The sequence below is a fragment of the Lissotriton vulgaris genome, chromosome 1_1 (assembly GCF_964263255.1).
Source record: "Lissotriton vulgaris chromosome 1_1, aLisVul1.2, whole genome shotgun sequence".
NCBI classification, from domain to species: Eukaryota; Metazoa; Chordata; class Amphibia; order Caudata; family Salamandridae; genus Lissotriton; species Lissotriton vulgaris.
This window is the reverse complement of record NC_141685.1, coordinates 2138879761-2138896000: the sequence shown is the minus strand read 5'-3', so window position 1 is coordinate 2138896000 and position 16240 is coordinate 2138879761. Positions and strand designations below refer to the sequence as shown.

General features: G+C 42.3%; 1 protein-coding gene across 1 annotated transcript in view; it reads right to left on the bottom strand.

Moving 5' to 3' along the window:
• Nucleotides 1–16240, bottom strand: part of LOC147751723 (uncharacterized) — a 120117-nt gene that overhangs the window by 15568 nt on the left and 88309 nt on the right. Inside the window, exons 4-5 of the mRNA XM_086922212.1 lie at nucleotides 13468–13581; nucleotides 9249–9369 (exon numbers count right to left, since the gene is read on the bottom strand). Of these exons, the coding sequence (XP_086778338.1) occupies nucleotides 9249–9369; nucleotides 13468–13581 (235 nt within the window). The remainder of the gene's footprint in view (nucleotides 1–9248; nucleotides 9370–13467; nucleotides 13582–16240) is intronic.

Sequence of the window (16240 nt, the reverse complement as noted above, 5' to 3'; positions counted from 1 at the left end):
AGCGCCTTTCCCATACTTGCATTCCCTTCCAAACCTATGCATTGATGGCTGAGTAGTGTCTTACATTTTATGTGTGATCCACTGGCTAGTTGCTTGTTCACAGAAGCCTCGTGCTTCTAGTGTGCCAGAGAAAGTTCCTATTTGAATGGTTAGCCTGGGTTACTGAGGCAGGTACGAGTTAACCTCCTGCCTGCGCGCACATGGGTGACTTGTCTCAGCATATGCTTAATAAAATACCTGTTTATTGATCTCCTCGTTTGTATGGTGGATCGTTACAGATTCCTGTTACTGAACGTTTGAGCATGGCCGTCATTTAGGGGTCACAGTTGAGACCCTTGGCTTGCCCTTGCAACGCCTGGCACTGCCTTCGCAACCCCTGGCCTCAGAGGTGGCAAAATCAGTGACAAGAACATAGGGGTCCCTTGCATTATCAGAGTCAGGCTCTAACCTTGTTTTCTGTTAATTGTTATAACATTAATAGTTTATTATTCACTAGTAGTGTAGTAAAAAGTGGACCTAGATCTTCACTGGCATCTTAGATAAGAAAAATAAAATGGGTTTGATATATGTTGTGTGCGTGCACGTGTGGGTGAGAGTGAGTTTGGGTGACCGAGTGTGTATATGTGTGAACATGTATGTTTGTATACGGGATCTATTTTGTGTGTGTGTGTGTCTGTGTATATGTGTGTATGTAAGTGTCAAAATGAGTAAGTATAAGTCAGTCAAACTAAGAGTGAGCGAGAGTGCGAATGAGGTATTCAGGGTGAGAGTGAGTGCACAAGAGTAGGTGAAAATGTATGAGTGCAAGTCAGTGCTAACAATTACATTTTTTTTGTGCAAAGTTTTATATAGCGCTGGTAGACCCGGAGGTATCAGAGCACTTTACACGAGGATCAAAGATTTACATGTTAAATAATTACATCAATTATAGGAGCCAAGTATAGACATAAGAGAAAAACATGAGATTACACAATAATATGGGTAATTAGGGTGTAGTATAGCCAAGCTACATGTCTTATGGGGAATGGAAGGTGCAGGGGAATGGTAAACGGATAAGGAATGTAGCTAGAGTCAGACGGACCGGCAAGGGGAAAGAGTAATTCAGGGGGAACAAGCAGTCAAGGCAGTAAAAGTGAAAGACAGACAAAAAGAGCGGGGAGATGAGGAAAACAATGTCAGATGTCCAGCTGGGTAGGCGACGGCAGAGGGGGTGAACCAGGGCCAAACTCCATTATAGCTGCATAAGACAGCTCCACCGGGCATCTGCCAAGGTTGCTCGGGCTACAGAATGAGTCTATATAAGTGAATGTAAGTGAGCATGTGTTCTTATGTTTGCAGATCTGCTGTTGGTCCTGGCAAGGTTCTGGACTTATAGAAGCACCCTTGACAAAATGTTGGCATTGGAATGCTGGAGACAATACTTGCAATTGGATACCCTCAGCAAAATGCTACTGCTGGCAATCTGTAGTTACATTTTGGCATGTAGCCCCCATGAAAAAAAGCCAGGGCTGGCCTCCTGGAGGACATTATTGGCATAGGTGGCACCTGTGGCAAATTGCTTATGATGGCACTTTGGAGGAAATTCTTGGTATATGGTAAGACAACTGTAGCAATGTTAGGGGGCCATCCATGACAAAATGTGGTCCTTGACATATTAGATATCACATTTGACATAAGGAACCTCCACAGTGCAAGAGAAGCAGTTTTAGGAAAATTCTGGCACTGGTATACTGTATGTAATGTTTGGGCAAAAGGGGCCACCATGGCAAAATGCTGGCCCTAGCAATGGAGGTCATTTTTGACATAAGGGACACTCATAGGACATTTTAAAAACCTAATTGGATGAAATCAAGGGGACTGTCATATTTCAGTAGATTGGTCAACATGAAAGGACTTGAATATTTAGTGAGTGTTTTTAGAGCCTATGATTTTTTAGAAACTCCTTTTTTTCTTCAAACGTTTCTCAAGGAAGAGAAACCCCCGCCCTTTATTCTCCCCTAGAAAAATATATAATATTAATTAAGCAATTATGTAACTTCAGCATTGTTAATTATTGTGAGGTTATCAGGATTAAGGTTATGTGACATCACTTCTTGGGATGATGCAGGGTCAAAGGTCATATGATGTCACTTCCTGTGACATCATTAAAGTCAAAGGGTATTTGATGTCACTTCCGCTATCCCAGGCATTTTGGTGAATCAACGTCCATGGTTTTGAATCTCTGCTACAGAAGTCAGATTTTTGTCAAAAGGCAAGGTAGGTAGCAATAATGGTCGGAGGCAACAATGCTGAATATGCTGATTGTCCTATACAGAATGTAAGTAAGATGGCCACCTGGTAGGAGAAGAACTATGGGTCACACTAGCCTATACTCCATGAAGCATAGGGATAAGTACATGCTGCAAAGCAGGCCTGCATAGCCCCTCTTTCTTTGCCCTTCTGAGATTCAATAACTATGTGTTCTTCTCATCCCGCAAATGGTATGACTCGCTCAGCAGAAATTTACTTTCTCCATACCAGGGGTCTCAAGTCAGCCTTTGCTTCGCAGCTGAGTGTTTGCTCTACGTGGCGGCTCTGCCCCGCTCCTGTGGTGGTTTCCTCATTTGAGTGTCTCCCTGGCATCTACTTCTGCCATTTGTTCCTGGAGGTTCGGTCGGCTAAACCATTTTCTTTTCTGATATCGGTCTTTTTATGAAAGCATCCTTGTCACCTTTCTGGAAACTACTGTAAGTAATGTCCACTATCTTGGTATTACTACACCGGCAGCAGAATACCGTTTTGTCTAGAGAACATTGCTTCACGAGGCTTATGTTCACTACCTGACTTCCTCACTCAGTTACCAAAAATTCATCTGCCATCCATCTTCTGAAAATGATTATAAGGATTTCTGACCAACAAAGAATACCACTAGTTTTACCAGGGGCGAGCTTAAAAGGCATGCCACATTTTAAACTTTTATAGCAAGCAAGGGCAGGGGGCCATCGTTTTGGCCTGGGAAGTACCATCTGAGTTTCAAAGTGAAGAATAATTTGTTGGAGTCAGAATACTTGCTAATATTGCTATTTGACCAGTTTAGGTGTGAATCTGTTAATATATGTTTAGTGGTACCTTTGATTCTTCTGCGTTTCTTAATGTATGGCACTTTCTGTCCCATCCACTTATCAATGGGGTGCCCCCACCAAGGTACTTGCAGGCATGGACTTTGTTAGCAAACCACCTTAGACTTTAGACAAACAGCAGGAGTTTCTTTCCTTCTAAACACATCCCCTCTACATTTTCAGGGTGGATTCCCTTCCCAATGAAGCTCCTGCAGGCACAGTATTTATATTTCCCATAGGTACCTCAAGCAGGCCAACCAGCTCTTTGGTGCACAAGCTATAGGAAGTGGTGGAGACCTGTGCACGGCTGCATGATGATTTTTTAGGGAATCACAAACAGAGGAGAATGCCAGAGTTTAGTGCACAAGGGTGTGCAAAGGACTCCAGTTTTTACAGGTTATCGTGGAAAACGTCTTGAAGCGAGAATGCACATCCTGTGGAAAGGGTTGAAACAGTGTGAAAACAGAAAAGTGGGACATAAAATTGAATATGAGTAGAACGTTACAGAGGGGAAAGCAAAAGGATACAGCTAAATATCTGGTAATAAAGAAAGAACTTTAAGAAGCTTTAAGAGTTATTAGTAATAGCACATTTAGATCTTGGGCTTAAATCAAGATTATTTATGTACTTTATTGTGGGAAGAAAATGTAAGGCTTGGAAATATTTACAACATGTACTGATGTCAACAAAGAGCAAGTGTGAGTTGTTTGATTGGGGCACTGCTAAGTTGTTGGTCAAATAAAAAATATGAACAAGTATTCACAAAACCAATAGGTCCCTTAGAATTCAAGTGAAAGGGGGCAATAACTCAGGTCTTTGCTAGGTGTTTTGGGGAGAGGAGCTGCAGCTATAGTGGGGGTCCACCAGAGAACCAAGAGAGTGGTGACTCAAAGTGGTAGGCCGAGGATTGCACTGACCTCTAAGGAATTTCATACTGCTTTGGCCAGACTCGGTTTGTAAAGCACTAAAAGCATCTATATGAGGGTCTCCCCTGGACATCATTCTAGCCGGGGTCTTAGCAGCTCTGTCCATTCAGCTGGTCCTGGTCATCTGCTCCTTACTCAATTTTTCAGTCCACTCAGGGATAAACTCATCTTGCCTAGAAAGCCACTTCGGTCATTCCTACCCACAAGAAGGCTGATTTTCCAGCCACAGGCCTGCCCAATTATCGTCGTATCTCGCTGCTTCCCTTTTTGAGTATACTACTAGAAGAGTAAATCAATAGCCAACTTATGGAGTTTCTAGAATCTTATAGGATTCTGGATCCCTCCCAATCTGGGTTCAGAACCCATGCACAGTACTGAAACTGCGCTTATTGCAGTTATGGACTACATTAGATGCTCTCTGGATGAAAATAAGTCATCGCTGCTTGACGTGTCAGCAGCATTTGACACGGTGTCTCACCATAGATTGCTTCTGAGGCTAAAGAGTATGGGAATTTGTGGCATGGCTCAATGGTTCACAAGCTTTCTATCGCACAGAACCCAGACCACCAACCTAGGTCCTTTTAGATCACACACCATAGAGCTCGACAAGGGGATGCCCCAGGGCTCATGTTTTAGCCCCACACTGTTTAATATCTATGTAGCCCTCCCCCCTTGATGAAACCATCAGAGCTTTTGATTTCAAACATCTTTCATATGCTGATGAAGCTCTTTTAATAAAGACCTTCATAATATGAAAGCACGTTTTGCAGCCGGAATGAAAGCCATCTCTTCTTGGATGACTGATGATTTTCTCCAGCTGAATTCCAGCAAAACAGAGATCATGCTTTTTGGCAGAACCCAACTGTTCTGGTCTCCTGACTGGTGGCTTTCGGAACGAGTCGCAGCACCTACCCCTAAAGTGACAATAAAAAACCTTGGTGTCTGCTTAGATCAGACGCTGACCATGGAAGATCAGGTAGCGACTACCACTGGCACCTGCTTTCATATGATGCGTCTGCAGTGAAGAGTCTTTCCTTTACTTCCACTTTCTGTGTGTAAAACTTTGGTCCAAGCATTGGTTATCAGCCGCCTGGAATATTGTATGGCCCTACTTGGCCGCTACCAGTGAGACGCTACTCACGAAACTTCAAGTGGTCCAAAATGTAGAGGGTCGCCTCATCCAAAATCTCTCTTCCTGGGCGATTTCTACACCCCTTTTATGCTCGCGTCACTGGCTCCCGGTGTGTAAAAGAATAATTTTCAAAATCTGCAGTACCAGACATACATCGCTGAATGGCATAGGACCTAGTTATCTTGCTGCAAAGCTTACACTTCACCAGCCAGACAGTCTTAAGATCCACAGACAAATCCTTTCTCACTATTCCTCGAATCAGGAAATCCCGTTCGGGAGGTAGATCTTTTTCCAAATTGGCCCCCTGGTACTGGAACAAACTACCCATACGCTTACGGAAATGCATAGATAACTTCAAATTCTGAAAACTTATTAAGACTGAGCTGTTTCTGAACCGGTGTTGCTTTCCTTGCCTGAGTTCAATGCTGCGCCGAAATACCCCTCCCGAAGTGATTCGTGCGCATTATAAGCTGAAATAACAACATAGCAAACTAAAGTTGGCCCAGGGTCTAGATTGCCTAAGATATTATAGCTGTTTTCATTTTTTTCCAGACTATATAGCTATGTACAGCTCATTTCTGCCTCTTGGTTAGGTTAGCGCTATACCAATACAATATGCATACTTACATACATACAATAGTATTCAGTTATTCAAATCCTTCATTGTTCAATAAAATTATATTTGCGATATTAGTTCTTACATAGAGAGGAAATAGCCTTCTTAAATTCCACATATTCTGCAGTCTTAAATCACAAGCATAGTTGTTGTTTAGATAGAGCAGAGCTCCTACATTGGTCTAGTTTTTCTTCCACACTGGAAAACATAACCTCGAGCAACTTCATAGATTAAAGTGTGAAAACAGCCAAAAATGTCATCCCCAGGTTTTAAATTAAACCAACATGCGCTAACATGCTATCTTCAACACTACATACGAGTTTTAATAAATAGAATGGACTCTCTTAGCTTGGGCCCAGCCTGCTCACCATCAAGGAGACAATGTAGAAAGGAAGTAAATGAATTGAGCAAAAGCTGCAGAATGCAAGTAGGGGGAAAAGAGAAGATTTACCGTGTTGGGCAGGAAACTACAGCTCCTTTGTAACAGCGAGCACAACTCCAGACCTAACCGGAGTTTATTACCGGACTGTAAAGCTATGACGACCTCCCTCCAAATCCCTTTTCATTGAGGACTTGCCAGCCGGGGGAAAGACTGTAGAATCAAATCAAGCCCTCACAGTTCTAATAATTGCAAAGACACTTGGGGCTCCTCTCCGGGTGACACTGTAAGGGTATCGCGATTACGAGTGTGTCCGAAAGGTCTACAGCCTCACAGTTTTTCCCAGGTAATCATCAGCAGGTCAAACATGTTGACTACTCACCGGGTGAAAAGGCTTGGTAAGTACCGGAGTATGTGTATTTATTTATCAATCATGAGGTAGTAAACTGAAACCACTGCATGATGGTAAAAGAATGCCTTGTAAGAAGTACAAAAGCGCAAGCTTGACACCGGGCCCCCTCAATAATTGTCCTTGATGCTATCAAAAGGAGGTGAAAAATGGGGGCGGATATTTCCTGCATAAAAAACTGCTAAAAGGTACAATCGCAAACAAGGTGACTCTACAGTAATTGTCCTTAATTGCGCCAGACATACACCAGGTAAAGTGCCGGTGCCTGGAAAGTGCAAATGAAAGAGGGGAAGCCTTTGGGAAATATTCCCTCAGATTGGCTGTGCGGCTACTCTGAATAGCTGCTCCACAATGATCATCCATTTTGCCAGGCAGGCTGTGCTTCGGGGACTCCGGCCTTGTAAGCAGCAAAGCAAGGCTTGACGGCAGGCTCTTACTCTGTTAGCTTTAAAAGGTTTACGTGGAAGCTTTCTGCGTGCAGGGTGCAGGGTGTGGCATATGCACAGTATGTGCAGAAAAGATTCTTACGGCCCCTGACAAAGCCAGCATGACGCAAACTCTTCTCTGGGGCTCCTGGTGGCCGTGCACCCACTGCCGGTGCAAGGCCGAATCTTAGCACAAAACATCTGGATTTACAAAAGCCTTTGATGATTTCAAAAGGACACCTCTGCAGCGTTGGCGATTTATATGTGTTGATACATAGCCACGAGTGTTTACGCTTATGGAAGCGTTGCTTATCTTGTGTGTGTGGGGGGGGGGGGGGCGGGGGCTTCTTAAGGATGACAGATGCTTGAGGAGGGCGCTTTGCTGTGCTAGCCCTAGCTCTTGAAACCAAAACTCTAAACAAATGTGTACAGGTGATGTGTGCTGTGGTAGATGGAATATCAGGCAGAAGGCTTTACTTTGGGCATGATTCAGAAATAGGATTAGCATTCCCGGGAAGGCTACTGATCAGTAGGATAGCATTGCGATCAGTTTTGCTTTAATTGCTGCCAGAATTGGTTTCCAAGTTGGCGTGGGGAACTTACAGTGAAATTTTTGAAAAGCGGTGATGAGTGAGGCGAGGCTTTAGTGTGTTTAGATGAAGCCTGGGAGAGTGGCGCTTGTGAAGCCACTCCCCAAGATATTTGTAGCTGGGACTCTTTTCTACTAGACTGTCTCCCAGGTCCAATTGCCCTTCTTTTTGCGGCCATTTCCGAAGATGACTATTAAAGTTTTGTCTAAATTAACAGTCATTCCGTTTGTTGCACAGTAAAGAGCCAATGTGTTAAGCAAGTTGAGAAGGCCAATAGAGTTAAATTCATGAGGACTATTTCGTCTCCATGGGATCTCAGCAGTTGTTGTCCCAGTTTAAGCGGGTATGACTACGCCTCATCCAAAGCTTTGCTCAGATCAGAAACAAGGAGATTGCACAATGTTGGAGCAAGAACACAACCTTGTTTTATGCTTTGTCCTGTTGGTATTGATGGAGTATGTGGATTGTTGGGCATAAAACACCAAGATCTGCCTGTTATTCTCCATTTCACTGGGGAATCAGCATAATAGGTGCAATTAATCATACCTATTAAATTCTGAACTTTACAGTATCAGCATAACACAAGTATCACAGTGAAACCAAGGCTGTTGCAATCAAGACTACAGGTTAGTCATTTCTTCAGAGTATAATGTTTTGTGCTCCGTTTTTAGGACGGGTTCCGGTTAATCTATGTCAGCCTCCTTATAGAATGTGGGTGCCCTGGAGGGAGACGATGTTTTGTCTGCTCGAACCCACATCACCAGCACACATTATTTGGACATAGGAGCCTGTCTATGTCTAAGTACCGGTATACTATCAATCCTACTACTAACCCCACATATTCTTATTTTTGCTCAGATTGTTCCACGTGCACAACTCCCATATTGGCTGGAGAGTGAACGGAAATGGCTGACTATAATCGCATTTTCAAAATGTCTGTTAAGACATGTCTGGATTAAAACATATTTCCATTACATACCAGGAAAACATTGTAATTGAATGCAACCTGTGCCCCTCTGAACTTCCACATTTTTTCAGTTGTTTTGGTGGGGATGTTTTTAAATTGTTCACATGAGCAAGAAGGGTCAACGCTTTTACAGGGTGTGTAAAGCAGGCACTATCTAAGTATCTGCAAGCAGGTCGAAGTAATCGTTTGTGAATCTGTGGAGCAAGGTTTTAGTTCATTGCCCATATGTAAACTTGGTTACCTGCTTCCTTCTCGTTCATTCAGCAGACCGCAGGATGTGGCACGAACATATAGTAAATTGTCTTTACTAAAGTGGGCCAAAGGATTCTGTCTCTGACAGAGGGAGGGTGGAGAAGTGTAGGACAAATGTTAACAATGTGACTTTGGTCCTATATAAAACACACCTCACATTTCCCAAAATATACGAAAATAAGGAACTGCTACTACTGGGGAAATCTTCCAAAACAACAATAATTGAAAAGAAAGATTTTCATTCCTATTAACCATGGACCTGCATAAATTCCTGCACAGCTGTCCTTGAGTTGAGGTGCACTAACAAAGATCATGGTTGGGGTTTGGCAGATCTAAACATTGGGGTCACAGTAGAGGAGGTCAGCAACAAGTTTCTTGGCTACATGCTTGCTACACACCCACCAGAAAGAACTAGCAAATACAATCAAAGCTGGAACAGAGCATATGAACATACCCAGTCTCCTCCATAGGCCACAATCCTCTGACTTGAATTGTTCTTCACAAGTCGCGTAAACCATTTCATAACACTTTTCAAAATACCCGAAACACGTAGCTGGCAAACACTGGCCGCCATCCTATAAAATAATGGCATTTTTTATGTTATTGTGCAGATGCAAACATAAAAAGAGATTCATATAGATCACCAAATGAGTGCACCAGAGTTTTTTTCTGTAAGAGCAATCTAATACAACTGAAGAAAGGACAATTAGTAATACAAAGAGGAGAGCAGGGTGATTAGTGCTTTAATGTAAAAGTATATTAGCGTCGGATGTTGAAGAACAGGGGCGGATTGGTAATGCGGGCACTTGGGAAACAGCCGAAGGGCCGGTAGCTGAGTTCCAGCTGTGAGCTGCTTTTTTGGGCAGCCTGGTGGCTGTCTGTACTGTTAGGATGCTGCCTGCGGCCCAGTGGGTGCCTGAGTGGCCATTCTAAAGGCAGATGGGCGAAGGTATCACTCCCTGTCTCTCACGGGCCGGCCCATTATTGCATGCATATTGAGTGAGTGGGGGCATGGGGCCTGAGCAGAAGTGGTCTCACTTGCATTTATGTTTGGCTCAGCAGTGTGAACTAATCTGTGCATTTTTTTTCTAAGTGAAGTTAATAGAACATGCCCTCCACCCCCTTTCTTTTAGCGGAAGCAGTGTTTTGCGGAAAGGCATTATGCAAATGCGGGCCACTTTTTTTTGGTGTGCCCGGGACGATTTTAGATCCCAATCCAACCCTGTTGAAGAACCTCATATAAGCATTCACAAGTTGATCATGCTCAGGGTTTATCCCATTGTTCCTTCATGCCAGTACAGGAGGACACTTCCTCCTAGGGCAGAGTATATACAGAACAATGGCCTGCATTACTCACACACTCATTAATGTGTTTTTTTGCCGCAGGGCAGTGCAGCAGACCTTGCTGCTGTGCTGCCCTACGGCAAAAGAAAAGGGCAAGAATGCACTGTATCTATTAGATACGGCTCATTCCTGTCCTTTTCCCCTGCGCCTGCGCACAATGGGCTGGCGTGCGCCAACGAAGACACCTTTTCACCGGAAGGGTGCCTGCGTTGCGGGATGATTATTTTTGTGCAGGAAGGGAAACCTTCCTGAACAAAGACAATCACAAGAGGCTTTTTCTTCTTTCATTGTGTGCTGCAAAATGCTCGTAAATCTGGTGCAGTGTAAAAAAGCATGGATGTTGCTGGAAACGCCCCTTGCAACACCCATGGAACACCCGTTTCACTCAGTTTTCTGCGTGAAAGGGGCACATATTTATAAGCCCATGAAAAGCCACGTAACGTGGCCGTATAAATATGGCAGAGGCACATTGCGCCACCGGAACATCAAAAATGTGATGTTCCGGTGACGCAATAGTGCCGGTAGGGCCTCATAAGTGAGGCCCTCAGTGTCTGAATGTGGCCTCAGATACAGTGTTTACACCTAATTTCACATTCTTGAATTGCTCAGGAATTTGTACAGGGATGGGAGGTGCTCCTAGGGGGGCTGCTACCACTGACGTTATGGACTTAATAAATAACTTACAAAGACGCTACTCAGCTACATCTACTTTATCACCCCTACGCTTGGAATTTCATTACCACAAACTCACAGGGTCTTTGTTCCACGGGACAGGGAATGGGTATTTTCTCTTGAATTCCTTCGTAATATGCCCCACCAAACACATCTGTTGATTTCAGTCAGAGATAGTGTTGCTCTGCAGCCTGTACCATAAAGACATGGTACCAGGGCCAGCTATAGCACTGGTGGTGCCCGGTGCCGCAATTTTTCTTGGCGCTCCCAATGACCACCTCCGACACGAATTCCCTCACTACCACCATTTAACAGTGTCCCTCAAGTCTCCATACCCACTCTCTCTCAGATGCATTTAATTAGTTTTATAGCGCCCCTCATGACTGCGTAGTGTGTCAGAGCACTTTACATCACACACACATTACACAGAGACAATGAATCATGCATGTGTAAATCAGTATATGGGAAATGTTACATAAGACAGAGGAATTCAAGGTGTCAATCATACTGTTAGGCAGTATAGTTTAATAGTGCTTGGTCTGGAGAAGCACAAACTCAGATTTTAAACCGTAACACCATGGTTGGAGGTTACCTTTAATAATAAGAATTGATTTCTACCCAAATGAGCCCCTATTTGCAATACTAAGACAATAAAAGACAGGAAAATTCCTAACGCTCTAATCTATACCATGCAGTGCATGTAGCTCCTTGATGACAGATAATAGCTCACAGTTCTATGTTAGAATTTTAACTTATAAACTGCAAGTAACAAAAGGATCTCTCTAAAAAAACAGTAATCCACTGACTTGTTTACATTATCACTGTGTGATCTGCTTGGTACACATTCTCTGCAGCAGGCAAATTGACCCTCTGTGCTACCTTACAATGAGTCAAAACTTCCACTAAACAAAACTCTGATCTCTCTCCAGCATTCATCATTGTAGTTATCTTGACATTTCTATTGCTGCCTGAAAATAGCAGGAGGCAAGGAAGGTAGCAGCAGGTGCTTTTAAAACCATGATAAGCTTGCAAACAGGGCGCTCCCACCCGAAGCCAGCGCCCAGTGCAGTCACACTGGTCGCACCGCCCTAGAGTCGGCCCTGCATGGCACTTCTGCTCATGTAAGATGAATCGTTCACAAAGGCTTGTCGGACCCTTCTTTATGTGACGGGTATTATGATATATAACAACAATCTTTGCAATAAATACCAGTATTTACTAGGTGACCAAGATCAATAGTGAAAGATAAAAAGTTCTCTACAGGCAATAATTAGACTTATATCACATTTTAGTTCTTGTAAACTAGTACATTTTTATTATCACTTTAACCTCACTGCAGTACTATAGGTTTTCCTTGACTCACCGTGGCTCATAGACCTTCCATTTCACAGAGAGGTGATTCTATTCTTTTCATTGATGGGGTTGCAAGGTTGGTCACAACACTGAGGGCTCTGGCTGACCTGCTTGAGAGTAACAGAGGACAGAAGCTGCTACATAGCAGTGTCGGCTTGGTCAAGTTTTATCTGAGGAGACTGGAGCGGAACAGGTGGAGGTGCTTCTCTGCTTTAAATTCAGGGCAGAGGATGTGAAAATAGGAAATATGTGTGTCCTTTTAGATAATTAATAGAAAATAAAAACTTCCATTGGAACCAAGAATATAACCTATTGGGTATGGGCAACCAATCAAACCACTACACTGTCTTTATTTATATATTTACTGTATATACTGTTCCCTTAATGTGAAGGGCCTCCTCTCTATTTCTTAAGTCCTTTTAGATATTTGTCATTTGGATCGCTTCAACAGTGGAGAATGCTGGTGGATGGGAGACTTCTCAGTCAGACCATTGCAAGTAAAGTTTGGTTTAAAGTAATGGGGTGGCTTATACGGTCCAGAGAAAAGCTATGCTTCTCTGCTACAAGATGCTCCTCAATGCACAATGCAAGTCACATCAACACATGTCAACAGAGTTGAGAGGCCAGTGATTTCTTGAATGAGCATATTGCACCGAAAAGTCCAGGTCTTACTGTGACGTTTACAAATCTTTCCTAAAATATGTGGTTCTCAAATGCCAATTAAAGGATCTCAGGTTGTTTACAATGTAATGCAGTTCTAGTTTGGAATTCACCATCATTATTCCAGGTGGGAAAATAGAGTAACTATACATCATGAAGAATCAACATTTGGAAGGAATATTGTTTCAAGCAGCCCTTTACTTTCTATAGGGAGGTGGGGGGAATTCTCCCCTTCAAAATCATTCGAGTTGTAGAGGGAGGATACCCTGCCTGAGTGTTCAAGGGTTTCTGGGGGGTTTCAGATTATGGGGGCAGGACTGCACGATTGATACAGCTCGGAGACTGCCTCCCTAGGGGCAATCACTAATTTAAATCAATAGTGTGTAAATCAGGGTAGGTCTCAAATGTTCTGATCTTGACCATAAGGATTAAAAACAGAAATTAATTTTAAATAAACATATTTTCCGTGATTTGGGAAGAGATAGCAATCATGACTCCACATTACATGAATGCAAATGTGTATTAAGCAAGCTGGATCACAAAGGGCATAGTATCTTATGGAGAGTATTTCACACCATTTGTATCAACACACTAGATTGCAAAGGACAGTATTTAGTATTTTGTAACATAGAAATTAAATGTACCGCCACAAAGATGTGCGTGCAAACCGGACCAGCCGATTTTGAAAGTTCCATCTGTAAATTTGATTTAGCTCATCTCCTATGATTGCCAAACGATGAGCAATCTGGATGGCAGACCTGAAATGAACAAAACAAAGCACAGTAAATGCCCTATGTCAAATCATCTTTTTTTAATATAAAGCTGTAAACGTACTTTAGTAAAGTTTTTCTTATAAAACATATATACAATAACAGGACACATAAAATAAAAACTTTTCAATAGGTATCCTTGAAAATGTAAATTTAAAGTGTGGAATTTAGGTATAAGGCAAGTCATTTTGACAGCAGTCATTTGGTACAAATTTCTCAAAGAATTCCAAATCTTCCCAAACTTATATTGCCTTCCTACAATCTAAAGAAAATGGTTTAAAATATGGAATGCTTTGTCTTACAGACCATGGTGATGTAAGACAAATTAAATCAATTAGTCAAAATTGGTTTATTTCGAAAACGTAACCAAATCAATGTACAGACAAGGACGCCATTGTGTTGCTCTCCTGGGGCAGCCTGAAGACCCTTGAGCAGACTCTGATCAAACATAAAAGGTATTGTGAAGATCAGGAAGTAAAGTGCTTTAAGGGAATTTTGAGTTCGTTTGAACGAGTGCAATGAGGTTATCAGGCACAGAACCAGTTCAGTTGGATAAAAATGTGATATCCAGATGATACAGGGTGTCTGAAGCGTCTGTCGAGACCTGAGAGTGTCTGGTGAAGATGGAGCAAAGTACACCCAATATACAGGGGATAGGAGTCTGTCTGATAATATTACAAGGGATTGGGATAATATAGTGGCATTTGCTAAATTCTACAAATCTCTGTATGCCACAGGTGTTCAAGTATAGATTCAACAAAAACGTCTTTATCAATTCCATGGAGTGAAGATGAGGCAAGAGGACGTCTTAGCTTATTGATGATGGTTAATGCAAACAAGAAGGCTTGCACACGGAGTGAGACTTCAGTGCCTGATGGGCTGACAACAGAGTAGTACAAGGGGTAAGTAGACCATATGACACCATAGTTATAGCAGATGTAAAAGGAAGTCTTAGGGTGTGCCCCCACACCACCCATGAGGTGTTAATCTTGTTGCTAAAATCGACTTCAGACCTATGTTTTCAAGGTAGTGACCAGAGTCACAGCCAACAGGCTACTCCCATGAATGGAATGATTCCAAGTACATTCACGTTCTATAAACTGTGCAGGTGTTTCTAGTGGCCCTCCAAGTAAACAGGGATGCTGAGGCTGTAATAGTGATGCCAAAAACAGGCATCTGATTCAGATGAATTGTTTTTTCTAATGGAAATACCAAGTATAACTGAGATAGAGGAATGTGTATGTCACAAGTAGAGATGTAAAAGGCACATAACACAGTGCTGAACATAAATGCCAACAATATTCTATGCAACAAGGGTAAATCTCTGTCATCAATTATAATCTATGGCCAAATATGACAGAATTGTGGGAGTAAGGTGAATTTACTAGAATACGTTTAATCTGAGGCCTTCTACAGATGAGGCAAACAAGACAGAGTGAGAGCTGAGGTACAAATGGCAATCGGCAAAAATTGCCTGGTGATGATTGTCAGCAGGAATTGTAGCTCATTTACTACAAATTGTGGGCTGGCCATGTCTACTTTGGAGGTTAATACTCCCAAGTTTTCTTTGTTTTACTGCTCTACATACATTCTATTTAAATTACAATGATTGCAGTGATTGTACTTCAGGTAGCTCAGGAGGTTGTGAACTGATGTGATCAAGGCAGGTGAACAGACCAACGTGGGCTGGGACACAACAGACTTATCGATTTAGAAGAGCTGAAAAGTAGGGAAAATATTAATGCCTTTGAAGCCTTCATTTATTTTTGAGTTGTGCTAGCTTTTTCTTCCTTTTTTAGGACAATGACTGTGTCCCATCCACCCCGAAAGTATCCTATTGTCAGTCAGTCAGTCAAAAATAACTTTATTTGGTTTTCACAAACCATAAAGCATATAAATCACATTTCATTAAAAAAACTTTTTCAGTTCATAAAATTCTACTTAGTTCCTTTGTGTCACCGAGCCTTCAGTCTTTGCCCACTTTTATAAGTAAACTTTCTACCGCTATCATACATTTTATCCCCCTACATATTAAAATGTTTGATGCGGCACCCATCCAACTTGTCGCCGCCTGTCTGGAGGTGCAGCTATTTAAATCATTAAAAACTGTTCTCAGCAGCTTCCTTCTTTCTGATTTCACTGATTCACAGACACACAGTAAGTGGCTCAGAGTTTCAATGTGATAACCGCATAAACGACATTAAAAACGAAAGTATCCTATTAGATATGCAGGTGGTGGGAAGGCTAGTTTCAACTAGATGTAGGTTGAACATTTTCAAAGTGAGAAGAAGTGACAAAAGTAGGCTTAATGAGCTACTATTGAGCATGTGTATCTGACCTAACTAAGCAGGTTTATCTAAATTACAGGCAACAGTTGCTTACACCTGGGCTAAACTTTAATTGCACATAGTAAAACTGCAAAATTTGCAAAGTTTGGGAATTTCGTATTATGCACAATTTGCTATATTTAAGATTACAAGATTTCATGTAATTTCCACCAGTGGGAGGGTGCATCTTGCAATAATTGTTTTTCTGAAAGATATTTTCTGCTCAAATCAGTCTCCTGGTGGTATCTCTCATGATGGTACACCTACAATTAACCGAGTCATGCGTGATACCAGCAAACCACATTTGGTGCCATATGGGT